At 42.6% G+C, this 15937-nt stretch overlaps 1 protein-coding gene across 1 annotated transcript in view; it reads right to left on the bottom strand.

Moving 5' to 3' along the window:
* Window positions 1-1339: 1339 nt before the first annotated feature.
* The window catches only part of GNA13 (G protein subunit alpha 13), a 29748-nt gene continuing 15150 nt past the window's right edge, over window positions 1340-15937 (bottom strand). The window contains exons 3-4 of the mRNA XM_032128982.1: window positions 10591-10641; window positions 1340-6193 (exon numbers count right to left, since the gene is read on the bottom strand). Coding sequence (XP_031984873.1) covers window positions 5621-6193; window positions 10591-10641 — 624 coding nt within the window. The 3' untranslated portion in view covers window positions 1340-5620. The remainder of the gene's footprint in view (window positions 6194-10590; window positions 10642-15937) is intronic.

Consider the following 15937-nt stretch of genomic DNA (forward strand, 5'->3'; position numbering starts at 1 on the left):
ATGTGCTCGTTTTTCCACTTTTGCTCTTCCCACCACTTCAGCCTCCGGCACATCAGTGTGATGAGGTGATCACAGCCCAGGAGTCACTGCTGGATGGTCCAACACCACCAACCCATTCCTAAGGAGAAACTATTAGTTATTTATATGTTATTAATTATTTCACAGAATAATCATAGAATCATGGAATGGTTTGGGTCAGGAGTGACCTTAAAGCTCATCCAGTTCCAACTCCCTGCCATGGGCAGGGACACCTTCCATCAGACCAGTTTGCTCAGGGCTTTAGTCCCCCCCAAAAGCTTCACCAGAAGCCCAGGTAAAACCAATGCAGTCACACTCATGATATTTGGATTATAAAACCCAACAAAAATGACTTCTTAAGCTGAGTTCTAGGTAGGTTTAGTTTTACTCCTTAAGTGGCATCCCAGGAAGTGGGATGCAAAAAAAGTAAGTCTCAAAAAAACCTCAGGAGATTTCTTTTCAAAGTCAGAGCAACAGTGTTCAGCTGATGTGACTGTTCCAGAGTGAAAAGGGGTCAAGAGATGAGGTGGTGATTCCTCAGAACCAGCTCTCCCAGGACAGGCAGGACCTGGAATCCAAGCCACATGGAGCTGAGCTAAGTCCCAGGACATCCGGCAGGTTTTGAACTCCTTTCAGTGATCAGAGATGGCTCCTGAGAGTGTCCAGGCTCCAAACTCACCCACGGCAACAGCCACACTGAGAATTCCTGCAGCTCCTGCATTCCCCTTAGCAGGCCCAGCACTAATGCTGAGCTCTGACTCTATAAACAAGGATGACCTGGGCTGAGTAGTTCCCGGGATTTAGTGTCCACAGCATGCCAGCCAAATCCGAGGGCTCTTGTGGAAAATGAACTATCTCAGGCCTATAAAAACTGATGAGAAATCAATGTTTTGCTGCAAAATTCTGCTTCATACTGCAGCCAGTGAGCCTCTTCTCCGGGAGGCGAGGCTGGCTTAGTCAAAAAGAGCTAAAAAAAATAATAAAAACAACTCCGTCACACCAAGATCCATAATTCATAAAGGTTTGTCGCAGAACACACCCGAGTGCCATCAATATTTTAAATATTGAGCACAAAACTGGCTGTCAGGTGCAAGTCAGCAATTTCCTCGTGCCTCCCTGCCAGCGACAAAGTCATCAGGCTGAGCAGAACCTGGAGGAGCCTTTCGAGCAGAGAGTTTGTTTGACTCTGTTACATATTTTATTTGAAACACAAGATGTGTTTGCAGGAGCAAACCAGCCGGGCTTTGCCAACCAACAAAAAGAGTCAGCTGGCTGCCTCTGCTCGTTATTAAACAGAAAAAATGATTTCATCACACCAACATGAGGCTGTATATGTTTATTCATCGTCAGTAATTTTTGTACACAAGGCAAATATTAATAGCTGAAAGGCAACACTTTTGGAGAGTATGTACAGAGCAATGTACAAGCAAGTGTAAGAGGTTTGAAACTATGAATCAATTTAACCATTTTATAAAAAGGAAGTGATGCTTTTTCTTCTAAGACCTTCCTTAGAAATAATTTATTGCCAATCTTAAACTAAAGCAAGGAGAGAAAAAAAAATTTACAATAAAAAGTAGTCCCTGGAAAGTTTATAAAAAGTTAAACATATAAAATTGTAAGCCACAAACATTTATACAATGCTAATACAAATCTTGGTTTGTTAAAGATCTATGAGGTTGTTATAAAATATATTTTTACATAAAGGCTTCACGTAAGGTAAGCTCTCACTGCTACTGAAAGCGCAGGAAAGCAGTTTTAAATAGTCTGCAATTCAACTTATTTTCAAGTACAACGCAAAGAAATTGCAAAATGGCACTGTATTGCAATGCTGTGTAATTAAAAACTATGTTAATGGTACCATCAGAGAGACATGACCTGTAAAGTGAACTGGTGAACGATTCGGCACGGCGGGAGACTTCCCGCGGGTGTGAACAGGAATGGTGCTGGAAAATGAACCTTCTGCAACCGTGAAGAGGAATTGCCAGGGGGGAGCTCCGCTGGCCATGGGCATGACAGCTCAGGCTGGGAGCTCAGAGCTGCTCCCACACAGGCTGGGATCCACCAGGAACGCCGGCCCCAGCCCAGGGTCAGGAAGCCAGGAACACCCACCCACCCCATCACTCTGCTGGAATAATGGTGATGGGCAAAATTTAAAGCTACTCACAAATGAGCCCCATAAACAGCCTTTGAGATCAACTTGACTTTTTTTTAGGAGCAGTTATTCTAGAAGAAAGCTGAAGTTTCACACAAACTGATGGCTTATGCTCCCACGTACAATATATAGAAAAAGAACAGTAAAATTTTTAAAGCCCTAATGAACAGCCACAGTTTTTAGGTATCAATCATCTCAGTTGAACACTGCAGCAGGGGACAGTCACTAAAACACCAATTTCACCTTCAAGTACAGCTTGTACAGGACAGTGGTTTACCTCCATACAGTCAGTGATCTTTAGAACACAGCTCACTCCAGCAAAGAGAACTAAGGAATTTTGGGGAACTTGATTTTCTGGAAAACTTCGCTTTCTACCTGCTTTCCCACCTTCACCAGGAATACATCCCAACCTTGTACCACAAAGTACAAGATACCTTGTATCATGGTTTCCACGAGGAAGCTTCACTCTCACCAGCAAACTGTAATTCTGGTTGCTCCAGGACAAAACTCAGTCTGTTCAGAGCATCAACCCTTCAGAGCTCTTTTACCAAATTTACATCCTGCTATAAACAAATGATATTTAGAAACAAATCTAACAGGAAACACAAGGTGCGCTCTTTTCAGGGAGCTCGTGAAGAGTGAGCCTGAAGATGGGCAAGGGCACTGATTTGGAGTTTTTGGCTGTAGGATAACACAGGAAAGATGTAAACAGGAACATCCAGGTGCAGTGCCTCACCCCCCTCAAGAACCGGGAGTGGGAAACCCGACTGACTCAGTTATTTCATTAGAACAATTCATTTCTGCCTGAGATTCATATAGTGCTTTATCTACCCGGACCTACAAGTGACCCAGCACTGGGGTCCCCCTCGCTCTCTTACAGGCCCTGGGGTTCACAGGGAGAGTAATCTGAAAGGATTCAAAGCAGGGATTTTTGTGGTGGTTCTGGGGAGAAGCTGCTGAGGATTGTCCCCACTTCAGCAAAGGTCAGAAGTGCCCAGTGCCTTGGTGATCCTGGCTACATCCTTAGACTGACATCAGTTTTGAGCATCTTCAGTAAATTAACATGTTCCATTGACAAAAAATTCATCAACACTTCACGTAAATTAGTTTAGACAAATCCCTGGTACTCACCCTATCATCCACTACCAGTCTTTAGTCTTTTCTGCAATCATCTGGTCTGACACTCTCCAAAACACCTACTGCAGATCTCTCCAAATTAATTGTTTTAATCAGAGCTGAGTCTCTTTTTTGAAAAGACACTTGTTCAGACAACTGTCAGCAAAGGAAAAAACCAACCCAACTCCTCCTCTTGTTGACAACCAAGGATATGGATTTGTTTTCTGCTTTCCAAGACTGGACTTGGAGGCCACCAGAGGTTTGTGTCTGTTCATGGAGCACTTAATAGCCCAAAGGAAAACTTCTGCTCCCATCACAGGTGTCTTGTTCAGTCCTTGAAAGAGCCTCACCAGCCTTTCCTGAGGTCTCTGCTTCATCCTCCTTCTTGAATTGCTCACATGTAACCTGAACACAGCAAATCAGAAATAACCCATGTCCAGTAGAGGCAAAATCTACATTAAATATCCCCATCCAAGATTCTATTAACCCTCCTGACCATCAGTGCTGCATCCAGACTTTAGGATTATGTTTAGATTCTGCACTGTGACTTCTCCCAAGCTCTTTTCAGAATTCTTTCCTCCCCAAACAGTGCCTGATCACCAGAATCGCAGACTAACCTATGACTATTCACTGGATGATATAAAAAAATAGAGGTCTTTCAAAGCACCTAACTAAATAAAAATACATGATTCCCCTTGTACTGCCAGGAGAACGAGGTACAGAGATGTTAATACAACTTACAATCACAGTAAGTAAAGGCTAAGTTCAGGAGACAGGCAGCTTTCCTATGTCCTGGCAGGGCCACTGCTCCCAGCAGTGACACCACCCTGTCACCCCCCCTCTCGTGGGATGGGAGTAAGAATTTATTGAAGGATTGGCCACCAGGACGATCCACAGGAACTGGCCAATTCCATGGGGCAAAGTGGCAGCTGAACTGCCCACATGACATTACAGCCTGGGGGAAATATGGTAGGGACACTGATTTTTGTATCACAATCTCACTCTCTTTTTGCAGTGTGCTGTGGGGTACATCAGGATTGCTTTATTTTCACTATTTTTCATTATTATCTTTTTTTTTTTTTTTTTTAATCACATGGCAATGCTAAAAACTCCCTGTAAGAAAAATAAACAAAACTGCAATAGAACTTTGGGTAAAACAGTCACAAGCAGCACTCTGGAAGATGCTGTGCAACCTATTTGGCTCAAGTACACTTAGGATTGCTTAGGCCCAACTGGAAGGTCTCAGAAAGAACCTCATCAGCGAAGCACATTCTGCTGGGACGTGTTCTTGAATTTTTTCAGAAGAAAACATTCATCTGCATGGTGTCAGCTACACAAGGCCTCTGCTGGGAATTCATAAGGCCACTGAAAATGCCAGAGGAGGACAGAACACAAGGAGGCACTTAGGTTTGCAAGCCCTTCCCTCCATCACCAAACGCTCCTGACTCAGAGGAGGCACCTGGGAAGGAGGCGGGGAGTTCAAATAAACCAGTGCTAAGTTAAAGCGCTTCAAGAATAGGTGACCCACAGGTAACATCTGCTACCTACAGGAAACACCCGGTTAGTGAAGACAAAAAATACAAGCTGGGCTTGCTCCCCCCTTCCCACACCAGAGTGCCAAGAGGATTGATCAGAGTGCTCTGTGCTTTGCCATGGCTCCAGGACACGCGGACGCCTCTGGAGTGAATCCGTGTACTGTGCCAACCACTAATCCCTCGTCACTGGACTCAGCACTTCCTGATAAATATGCCTGGAACTCCTGACTTTAAGCATTTTTAAAGCATCTCCTATTCCAACCCAATGCCATGATTTATACTTAACAGGAAGTACATTACACCCAGGAACCCGCGCTTCAAAGAGATGATTCCAGCAAGGGATTCGACGGGATTTCTAACCAAAAACAGACCTGAGAAAATATAAGTCAGCTATGGTATCACAGTATTAACAACGAAGTTAGATGTGAAAACTTTCTCTCTCCCCCCCACCTTAAATTACTGCCACAGTCTAATAATTGCAGCAATTTCACTGAAGTTTGGACTTGGAATTCTGGATTTTCTAGGATAATACACATGTTCGTAAAAGGTCAAATTTACCACTTTACAGGTAACTTAGACATAGGTCTGCTATAAAATTACAACTTGAGTCAACTTGAAGCTACACTGGAAGAGATTAAGCCTGAATTTCTGCAGAAATTGGCAATAATGTGTTCAGCAGCAGCTTTTAGCCACGTATCAAGAAGTCTGACAGGACCTTGATTTCTCTACTCCTGCTGTAAACTTCTAGTTAAAAAAACAACACACAAGAGTTACTGAAATACAACAGTCTTTCTGCACATCACTGTAACATCAGCTGCTTGAGGTTGTCGTGCAGGATGGTATCCTTAACGTCACGGAAAACTAGCCGGATGTTCTCTGTGTTAATAGCAGTGGTGAAGTGGTGGTACAGGGGCTTCTGCTGCTGGTCCCGGCGTTTCGTGCGAAAACAATCCACCAGGAATTTTTGGACATCTGTTAAGCAGTGGGGATCCCCTTCAAACTCTGGGAAATAGTCTTTGATGCTGACTTTCTGTACTTTTTCCTCAAGCAAGTCTGTCTTGTTTAAGAAGAGGATGATGGAGACGTTGCTGAACACCCGGTTGTTGACTATTGTTTCAAAAATGTTCAGGGACTCCGTGAGGCGATTTGTCTGCCGGTCCTCCATGAGCACTTGGTCGAATTCACTGGAGGACACGAGGAACAATATGGATGTGACACTGTCAAAGCACTCGAACCACCGCTTCCGTTCTGACCTCTGGCCACCCACATCAACCATCTTGAAAGGGACATTTTTGATTTCAAAGTCGTACTCGTGAATCCCTTTGGTCGGCCTTCGTGCCAGCAGGATATCTTGCTGGGAGGGAAGGTAATCCTACAAAAATAAGGAGAGTTTTCTGATTAGGATATGATCATGGGTAGGGGCACAGGTGAGCTCAGTGGAGGGAGCAGTTTGCACAGGAACAGCACAAGGTTTTCAATAAAAAGACATGGATGTGGATTTCCATGCTAATACTGGAGCTTTTGGGAAAGAGCTGGAGTCCAAAGCAGGAAACACACCCAGTATGAAATCAGAACATACACCCCAAAGAACTTATGCTTCCCCTTTGCCACATGACAAGGATCCATAACCAACCTGGGAGGTGAACCAGCAATTCCTCATGCCAGTTTCCCTCATTCTGGATCACTTTATGCTTCCTTCATTCTCTTCCCACAATGCTGGCTGCCAACACTGCAATGCAGCAAATGGGTTCTAAAGCAGGTTTCTCAAACCAGTAACTATGGGATATCCCATGCCAGCTGTGGGCTCTCCATTCCTCCCGTGCTCTCCTGCAAACTGCATGACTGCTTCCAGAAACAAACCAGCTGCTCCAAATAACTTCAAAGCAATCAATTATGCCTGAAAACTAAAACTTAAGCAATTTCCTGTGTTTGTGCCATGCATCTTTGCATCCTCCTTTATCAGTCCACACCGGTGAGATCACATTGCCTGACTTTGTCTGAAATTTACTGTGCAGTGAGTAGAACAGGGCAAGAAAGTGAGAGCTGGGGACAGCAGTGCCTTTCCAGCCTGGGGGGCACAGACAGCTGGATCCTGAAGTTCTCCACCCCACATTTCCCCAGAATTTAAGAGGCATTCAAGAGACTATTTTTTTTTTGATTGTCACATGAACATCATTAACAGATGCAGATGCTACAGGAAGAGGAATTCTTGTTAGTCAGCTTTTGACAGCATGAAATTCAACACTCGTATTGGGGATTCCTTCATTCCTACAATTACACTTTTGTCTATGGTCCAAGTCTTTCTGCTATCTGCAAAGTGCGTCTCTACCACACAGCTGCCTGTGCTGGACTTTAAAACCTTGTTGTTCACTTGTTATGGAAACTCTTCCTCACATTTTTCCAGCACTTCTCACAACTTTAGAGAGCACAATTTAGGATTTGGAATTTCAGTCTCTTCTTAAGAAGTGAATGATCTATGATCTTCCTTTGACAGTGCCAGTTCCCACACTTGGAGCTTTTATAAAGATGCGTAAGACCATGGTCCAGAAAGTCTGATTCAGCCAGTCAGCTGGGTGGGGGAACAAGCACACAGCACCATGGCTATTTCTGTACTTGTATCCCAAGTTTAAGGCAGCTGGGCAAGTGCAAGCCACAAAAATAAAATTTAAAAATCATCAAGTGAGTGCAACACTCCAAAAACTCAAAGATCACTTTGCTTTACCCTGTGAGCTCCAAAGTGAAACTAGAGAGAGAGGGCTTTGTCTGAACTCTGGGTTCCTTTTTCAGAGCTGCCCATGACTAAGGCACTGATTTTTATCGTGGCACGAATTACAAAGCAGCTCTGAAGCACAGGCTCCCCACCCTGCAGCCTTTGCTGCAGCACTGCTACGCATCCAAATCCCACACCACCAAAATCTGGAGGAGAGTAGAACTGCTAAAGCAGCATCACAATCTCTTCAAAATGAGCAAAAGAGGTGCTGCCACCCCCTTGTCTGATTAATGAACAACTTTAAAGGGTGATAAGACTTCTCCCTTTATTAAATTTATCTTGGGTCTTTTCTACTGAAATTATAGAGAGGAAAACAATCAGCAAAACCAGCGCAGTGACTGTATTAAATGTCACTAGGCACAGGTGAAGGGATCTTGAGCAAAGCTGACTGTCAACATGTAGGCAAGAGTGTCACAGGTTCAACACTTATTCCAGCTTCCAAATGGGAATGTATATTCTTTTGTTTTCCAGGTAGTCTCAAGTTCTCAGAACAAAACCAAAAAGTCTTAGGAAAGCTCAGGAGTGACTGAAATTATTAAAATACATAAATAAATAAAACTAACTAATATAACAGGCAAAGCCATATACACCTTCACTATTGAAACAAGGGCACAAAGCAAACTCTCCTGGGAGTTGACCTGTAATGTTTATTCAGTAAAGCTTTCAAGAACGAGGAGCTTATCCCTAGAATTCCTGACAAATTCCCCCTCGAGTACTATTACTCACTGAAAATTCCTTCCACACTTGCAGCCACAAAGAGAATCCTTTCAAGTGCTTTCAACTTCTACACGCACAGAAGACCTACCACAGAACTGGGTATCTTTAGTGTCCCTTCCAACCCAAACGTTTTATCCTGGATATTGGCTACTCTGATGCAACAGGCAGCAAATGAGGGCTCTGAGTTCAGTGCTGGTGTCCAGCCATCATCTGCCTACAGGAAACCAAACACAACAACTCCTAGGAACTCTCCCAGTATTTTAGTTATCTTTTTGAAGGACAATTATGTTTTTTCCCTCATGCCCAGATCCTTGGAATACAAGCAGCTTGCCCCTTTCTCAGTGTTGATCCTGTTCTCCATATCTAAAGACTTCAGCATCAGGTGATTTCCTTGGATGGCACTGAGTACTATTTTCCAAGTGTTTTCAATGTTTACCCATCATCAGTAAGTGGTTTTTTCCCTCAAGCATCCTCACATTGATACTGATTTAGAACATGTGCTTTCTTCCTGATTTTCCTATCTCCTTTCCCCAAATTCACTGCAGTCTGCTTCTTCTAAAGGAGTTCCTTTGGTTATCAGTAGCTCTTTTGGCTATCACATCACTGTTTGCCTAGTTCAAATTACAATTTAAGGCATGACTAAGATCCAATCACAAGATGGAAAGCCAAGTCTCTCTGTGAGGTATTTTGGATACATACAGTCTGCACTGGCAGTTGAAATAGCAACACACAGTTGCAAGGAATCCAGGAGATCCCACGCATGTCTGCCTGTCAGATACTCTTATTTTGCTGATCTGATTAAATCTGAACATTAAGTTCTTTTCCCTCAGTGCTGTTATCAGCTCCCTTTTGGCAAGAAGCACAAGTGAATTGCAGATCTATGTGTTTATAAGTAATTTAGTTGCAACTCAGCCCAGTTGCACCAGATAAGAACAGTCAAATACTTATATTTACAATTTGGGGAAACAATCATTAGACAATCTTGCATATAGATAAGAATAAACCAGAAGAACCTATCACATCTTTCGCTAACAAAACTTAGCTAGTGCTTTTTTCCTCAAAGATTCAACATTTTCTACAACAGCAGATCCTGATGAGTCCCTCTGATTCTCAACACCATTTAGTCCAACTTGAAGCCAGAAAAGCTGTAATTCAGAGTGCTCCCACAGCAATATTAGACCTGCAGTAAATGCGTGTATATAAAAATGTTAAAAAAGCTCAACTACTGACTAGGTTTCACACTTTAATGAAAGAATGGACCAAAGTTTCTCCACGAAGAACTCTGAAATAGAGCTGCAAAACTCCACCCAATATTGTTGGGGAAAAACCCAAGCCCTTTGAAACTCAAAGGCACTGGATTCAAAGACCAAGAGAAATCCACTACTGGCAGAGAGTTTAGCAGTTCATCAGAGTAAGTGCAGTTCTCCTAAATGCAAGTCTTGTAACTTGAGACCAAATCCAAATTCAGAGAGCAAGTGCTGGAGTCCTCAAGCCAGCAATCTGGGAAGCACAATGACCACCAGTGCTTTAGCTAGAACAATGACAGTTCAAAGCAGAAAAATAGTCAGGCTTAAAATTTAATCTGTTAAAAAGACAAATGAAATTAAGCATGATGTAACAGGGTTTCATTGAAGTGGTTTGGATTCCTTCATTTGTTACCATCAACTGGGAATGACCATGGAGAAACTGCCTCCCCACAGAGTTCAAGCACCATATCCCATTTTAAAGGCAGTTTTTCCACACGCCATTCCTGCAATCCACAACTGATGAGCATCAGCATATACATTCATTATTCAAGTACTAACTTATAGTTCTATAAAAAAGTATTCTACAGAAATTTCAGGGTTTTTCCCCAGAGAAAACAGACTTTATTCTTTACTGAGTTTATGTTAAAGTAGGTATTACTGGAAGGTACCGCTGACCTGTGACTGATTTAACTCAAGAGTTCCTAACTGGACATGTAACCCCAAACCCAGTCATTTTTGGATGTCATTTAGTGTTGAAAAGCTACTTTAACAGTCTCCTGACTGGTCAAGCATTTGTAACTTGATTTTTGTTCAATTTTGACAGAAGGTATATTTCCAGAAAGTCTTCTGGCCCTTGCATTGCCCCTTGTTTTTGACATGTCAGTGATGAACTGCTGAGATAATGCAGCAGTCCAAGTTAACTAAAGATAAAAGTTATTGGAGTAGACACTAATTACATTTCATCTATTTAAAACCCAGAGATCACAAAGACTACTTAAAACTCAAGACTGGAAAGAAAAATAAAAAAGGACTTACTTGTTCTCCAAGTTTATCCAAGTTGTCCAAGAAATACTTTACAGATTCCCCCTAAAAACAAATCAAACAGTTATTTAAATAAGCGACGTCTTTGATCCCAATAGTTTACATTCTGAAGTCCAGATAATTTATCGAAACCTACATTTAAGTGTTGTAAGCTTTAATCATTGCCATTTTTAAAAGCAGCTATCCTAAGAATACAACTGATGATTTATTCTTAGGCCAGTTAATATTTAAGCTTAAAAGCATGAAAGGCACATTTATAATAGTCACATTCTTTCCAAGCTTAGACTTGATAAATAAATCCAAGTGTTATCCACAGGGAGCATCAATGAAGCGGCCGCACCTTCGTTATGAAAAGAAACATTCGATTCCTCTGAGGCTTTGCAGAGTGTGCACACACAGGCATTCAGGTACAGGGATAAATCACCAGAGAAAGTTCATTAATACTCTAGTGGCACAGGACTCATTCCCACAGGTACTTCCCCGGAGCACAGTGAATGATGAGCAGAACAGAGGATGAGAAACCACAACAGACAAAGCATTTTACTCAAGTTTCCCATCAGACACCAAGTTGGACCAGAACTCCTTACTCTGGGAGTGATGAGCAGAGCTCCAGGCTGCCGCACATGATATCACATTTACTATCCAGGTTATCTTCTGGATTCAAGTCATCCCTGTCCTGGCAAAAGGTAACTGCAGTTTTTAATCCCTCCAGTAATGCGGAACGAAAGATTTTTTTCATGGTAAACCTGAGCCACAGTCTACCCTGCAGAACTCCATCAGGGTGCTGGGATTATGGAGGAATTCTTCCATGGATACTGATGCACCTGAGTTCACTTGCAATAGGAAGGTACTGATGGAATTCACTGCAGAGAAAAGCACATTTTTAAGGTTCTCAGCATCCTCAGAGAAGCACAAATCTGCTTCCTTTTGGGAGCCCTTAATTACCAGCTGTAACTTAGTCATTTTACAGTAAATGCAGAAAAGAAACCACCTGTGCTTTCACTCTGCAGGTGGAAGAGCAGAATTTTGACTGAGTTTTCTTGATGAGAAAATCAAGCAGCATCTGAGGCCGGGGTGACTACACCTAATTCAGACAAGTGGATTAGGACAGGAGCTACACCCTGATAATGACTTCCCCTCATTCAATCTGAACTCTGCAAACTTATCTAGGAAGAATATCAAACCTCACTACTCAACTGTGTCATCCAAGCATCTACCCTGAGCAGAGTAGGGTACATAACAGGCCAAAAAGGGTTCTGGCAGACACATCAGTAAGGTACCTCTGCAAGTTTTCCAGGCACTAAAATAAGTTACAAAATACAAGTAGATACCACACCTTTAAGTGTGCAATTTGAACATCAACGTTTAATGAGGCAAGACTGGGGCTCTGGTTGGAACATGCCTCATGCTCGACATACCTGCAAGGAGAGAGTCCAACCCACCTCTACTACCTTATTTTACCTCCTGTTTGGCTCAGCTGTCCTGATTTTCTCTGGGGTGACAAACTGCAGCAGAACACCATTTTAGTGGCACACAGCAGCAACTGCTTGCAATGACAGCAGTATTGTATCTTTTCCAGCATCCGTTCTAGCCTCAATCCTCTAAGGAAGGTGTACAGGGAAGAGCATCCCTGTTTCACAGGAAATAAACCCTGATGCACAAATCCATCAAGCTTCCCAAGAAGGAGCAAGAGAATCAGAATTCAGGCCTTCCAAGTGCTAAAACCACTGTCTGTAGCCGAATATGAAGGCAAAATAAAATTTAAGGTCAGATTTAATTTCTTTTTTAGGTGCCAATAGGAACTGGCAACCTTCCGTTCCCCACAGGGCTGGCTACATACCAATCAGCCAGATTTCAGACTCAGTAAGTGCAGGTATTTATTTTAGAATACCTGGGCCTCAGAGGCTGTAAGTATTTGTGTGTGTGCATACAAACTTGCATTTTAATCTTAGACAGCTTCTTTATACGACTTACAGCAATACTTACTCCCTAAAGAAGCATTAACTCTGCAGTTAATGTGTAAGTTACTACCTCTCCTTTAAGTCCCAGGATTTGCTGCTACTCCAATGGATCTTGGAGCAGACAAGTAAACCACAGCCTGGAAAGGTCACAAAACATCCCCACAAGCAGCTTTCCAAAAGAGGGGATTTCCTGAAATCACAAATGCAAAATACACAGGCCTGCAGCGACAGCAACACTCCAGAGCCACGCATGCAACAGCAAAGCCACTGCCAGGGAACACTGAGATGCCAATGCCACTTCCTGGGCTGTCACCTATCAGAGTCAATGGCAGAGAAACATCAAGGTGGTCATGCTGAAACTCAAGAGATTGAACTATAAAATCCATCAGTTACAGCATAACACAGCTCATAAAGCTGAGACATTCCAGCCTCCCTCATCCACACCACTGGCTCAGCTGCTTGGGTTCTCCCCCCATAAAAATCTGTTCAGACAGCAAGGGCTGTCGACATGACTCAACTCTGTAAGCAAGGATAGAAGTCGTTCATTCACTGTTTTTTACCAATCTGCATACCAATTAAACACCTAGAACAGCTTCAAACCCATCATCTCTTCTTCCATCCCACTCCAGCCACCCGTCCATATCACACAGCCACAGCCCAGGGCCCTGACCAGAGGTAATTTTCTATCTGCCCTGCACATGTTGCTATCAGCAGGCTGAGCTTTGCTAACTACAGACACTCTTGAACAGCAAACTGCCTCCCTGAACAGAGCATTATCAGAATGCGCTACTGGAGAACCAGAGAGTTTTGACCCATTTAAACAAGCTTCAAAGAGGTAGCATGACAAAGCAGCCAAGCTTTAATTCCTTTCCAAAGGGTATTTTATACAATAATGAAGAGAAACACACTGAAAAATTCAGCACACAACAATCAAGGAAAGCCTCAATGCCACCTATTTTTAAAGATCAGTTAGAAACCACATCCCTGTACAACAACAGCTCCAAAGACAGCTTCTGTGTCAGGCTGCTTTTTCTTGGTAGATGGGAGAACCAGATCCCACTCAGTAAATCCATGACAGTGACCATGTTTAAATAGCTGTATTCAACAGCTGCCATCTAAAATTTCCCTTCTGACAAACTGTAAACCCTCTGGTTTACCCAAGATGACTAGAAAAAAGAAACTGGGTTTCCCCACTCTGTCCCACTAACTCCAGTGCGGCTCACCATGTCCAGCCCTGCCACGTGGCTGTTCAGCGATCAATCTGTGGTGTCACGCCACAAAGGAGCCACACCAAGGGCAAAATCTAGACAGAAATGAGAAACTGAAGAATCTGCCCCCATGAAAAACCCCACAGTTCTCCATTACACCCTTGCTGTCTTCACACCCATGTTCTGTGACCACGTAGGACGGAATTTAAGCATTAGCTAAAAATACAGCACAGGAAGGACCTTGACCTGTTGGAGGGAGTCCAGAGGAGGCCACCAAGTTGATTACAGATATGGAGCACCTCTCCTATGAGGAAAGGCTGAGGGAATTGAGATTGTTCAGCCTGGAAAAGGGAATACTTTGGGGTGACCTAACTGTGGCCTTCAGTACCTGAAGGGAGCATACAGGAAAGATGAAAAAACCATTTATAAGGGTCTGAAGTGCCAGGACAATGGGGAATGGCTTCACACTGACAGAAAGCAGGTTTAGATTGGTTATTAGGAAGAGAGTCTTTATTTTGAGGATTCTGTGGCACTGGCACTGGTTGCCCGGAGTTGTGGATGGTGCATCCCTGGAAATGTTCAAGGCCAGGTTGGACAGGGTTTGGAGCAACCTGGAATAGAGGCAGGTGTCCCTCCAAACCATTCCATGGTTCTATGTGATAGTCCTGAACTAGTCAGGTGAACCTTCTTTTTTAAATGCAGATGAACCCTCTGAAGTAATTTTTACAATTGAGCAATTTGGAAATGAAGATCTCTGAAGGTCAGCAATGACACTGCAGGAAACAACCACCCCATGGAGCCCAACTCATCCCTGCTCACTTCCCTCTCCTGCACTTGCAGTACAGCCCAAAGATGCCAATACAAGAGACAAAATCCGACACAGGCTTGGGCACACATCTCATATTAATACTGAGGTACTGCAATAAAGCAAACTTCTTGAGCACACCCCAATACAGCAGAAACAACAACCTACACATCAGCTTCAAATACCTTCTGGTGCTACAGGAGTGTGCTTTGGCTGTTTTAAACTTTATTAAATCGTACCAGGATATCTGATTTTTAAGCAGTCCCTTTTGAATGCTTGAGAAAGATGCCCTTTTTTGTTCAGATGGAATATACACATCTCAGCTGTGGCCCTTCAGCCTCCTCCTGATTCAGAAATGCATGTAAACCACAGGAAGTTGACTGTTAAGTAACTTTATTCATAACTGTCAACTATTCCATTTTCAGAAAGGTTTGAGTCAAACCAGCCTGTGTCTCCTGAAGCCTTGTGATCCTCTCTGAGAGAGCCAAGTCACTTCATCATGAATGTACAAGAAAACACCGAAATCTTACTCCTATCAAGGTGCCTGACGTTACCACAACAGCTTCCCCTGTAACTTTGCATTTAACTACTCGTTAAATGAAATATCTCCAGTTTTATAATTCATTCTTTCTACAAAGACATGGCTACAGCACAGTTGGTCACTTAGTTGTAGGCCAACACCTGCCGGTGTGGTCATCAGCAGCAAACCAAAGCAGGTATCTTTTATAAACAAAACACAGCACAAAGATCACTGTCTAGTTGCTGCCTAAAGCAAAGTAACCACAAAAATATTTTTGGGGGAGGGAAGAAAAAAAAAAAAGACTACATGAAATACACACCAGATGAACACATCTTTTAAACCCAGGAAGCACCAATTTATTTGGTTTCCATGAAAACAATGTCAGCAATCTAAATATGATTTGTTGAAACCTTAGCATAGCCAAATGGCTTTTTAGCTCTTCAAGGGGATCAGGGACACTGCATTTTTTCCACTAGCAATTGCTTAAAAAAGAAAAAAGAGATAGAGAAAATGCATCAAATAAAGATTTAGTCATCACAAGGTTTAAAGAAAGAAACAATTTATCAAATTGTCTAGGTTTGGCTGCAAGTTCAGTGGAACATACTGAACTGACAAGGCTTATTAAGTATCTGAAATAATAAATCAGATATTTTAAGAAAATAGGAGATATAACTTAGTAGCTCTATATTAGAACTTTAAGAGCTACCAAACATTTTCTCTTCCTGACCTTACTTGAATTGCTTGAAAAAGAGAAACAAATATTTCCTATTTTATTTAATTAAAAACCCACAACAACACAAGAAACAAAACCACCAAAAATAAGCTTTCTTACAAGCCTAGTTTAGAA

Source organism: Corvus moneduloides, chromosome 19 (genome assembly GCF_009650955.1).
Source record: "Corvus moneduloides isolate bCorMon1 chromosome 19, bCorMon1.pri, whole genome shotgun sequence".
Taxonomy (NCBI): Eukaryota; Metazoa; Chordata; class Aves; order Passeriformes; family Corvidae; genus Corvus; species Corvus moneduloides.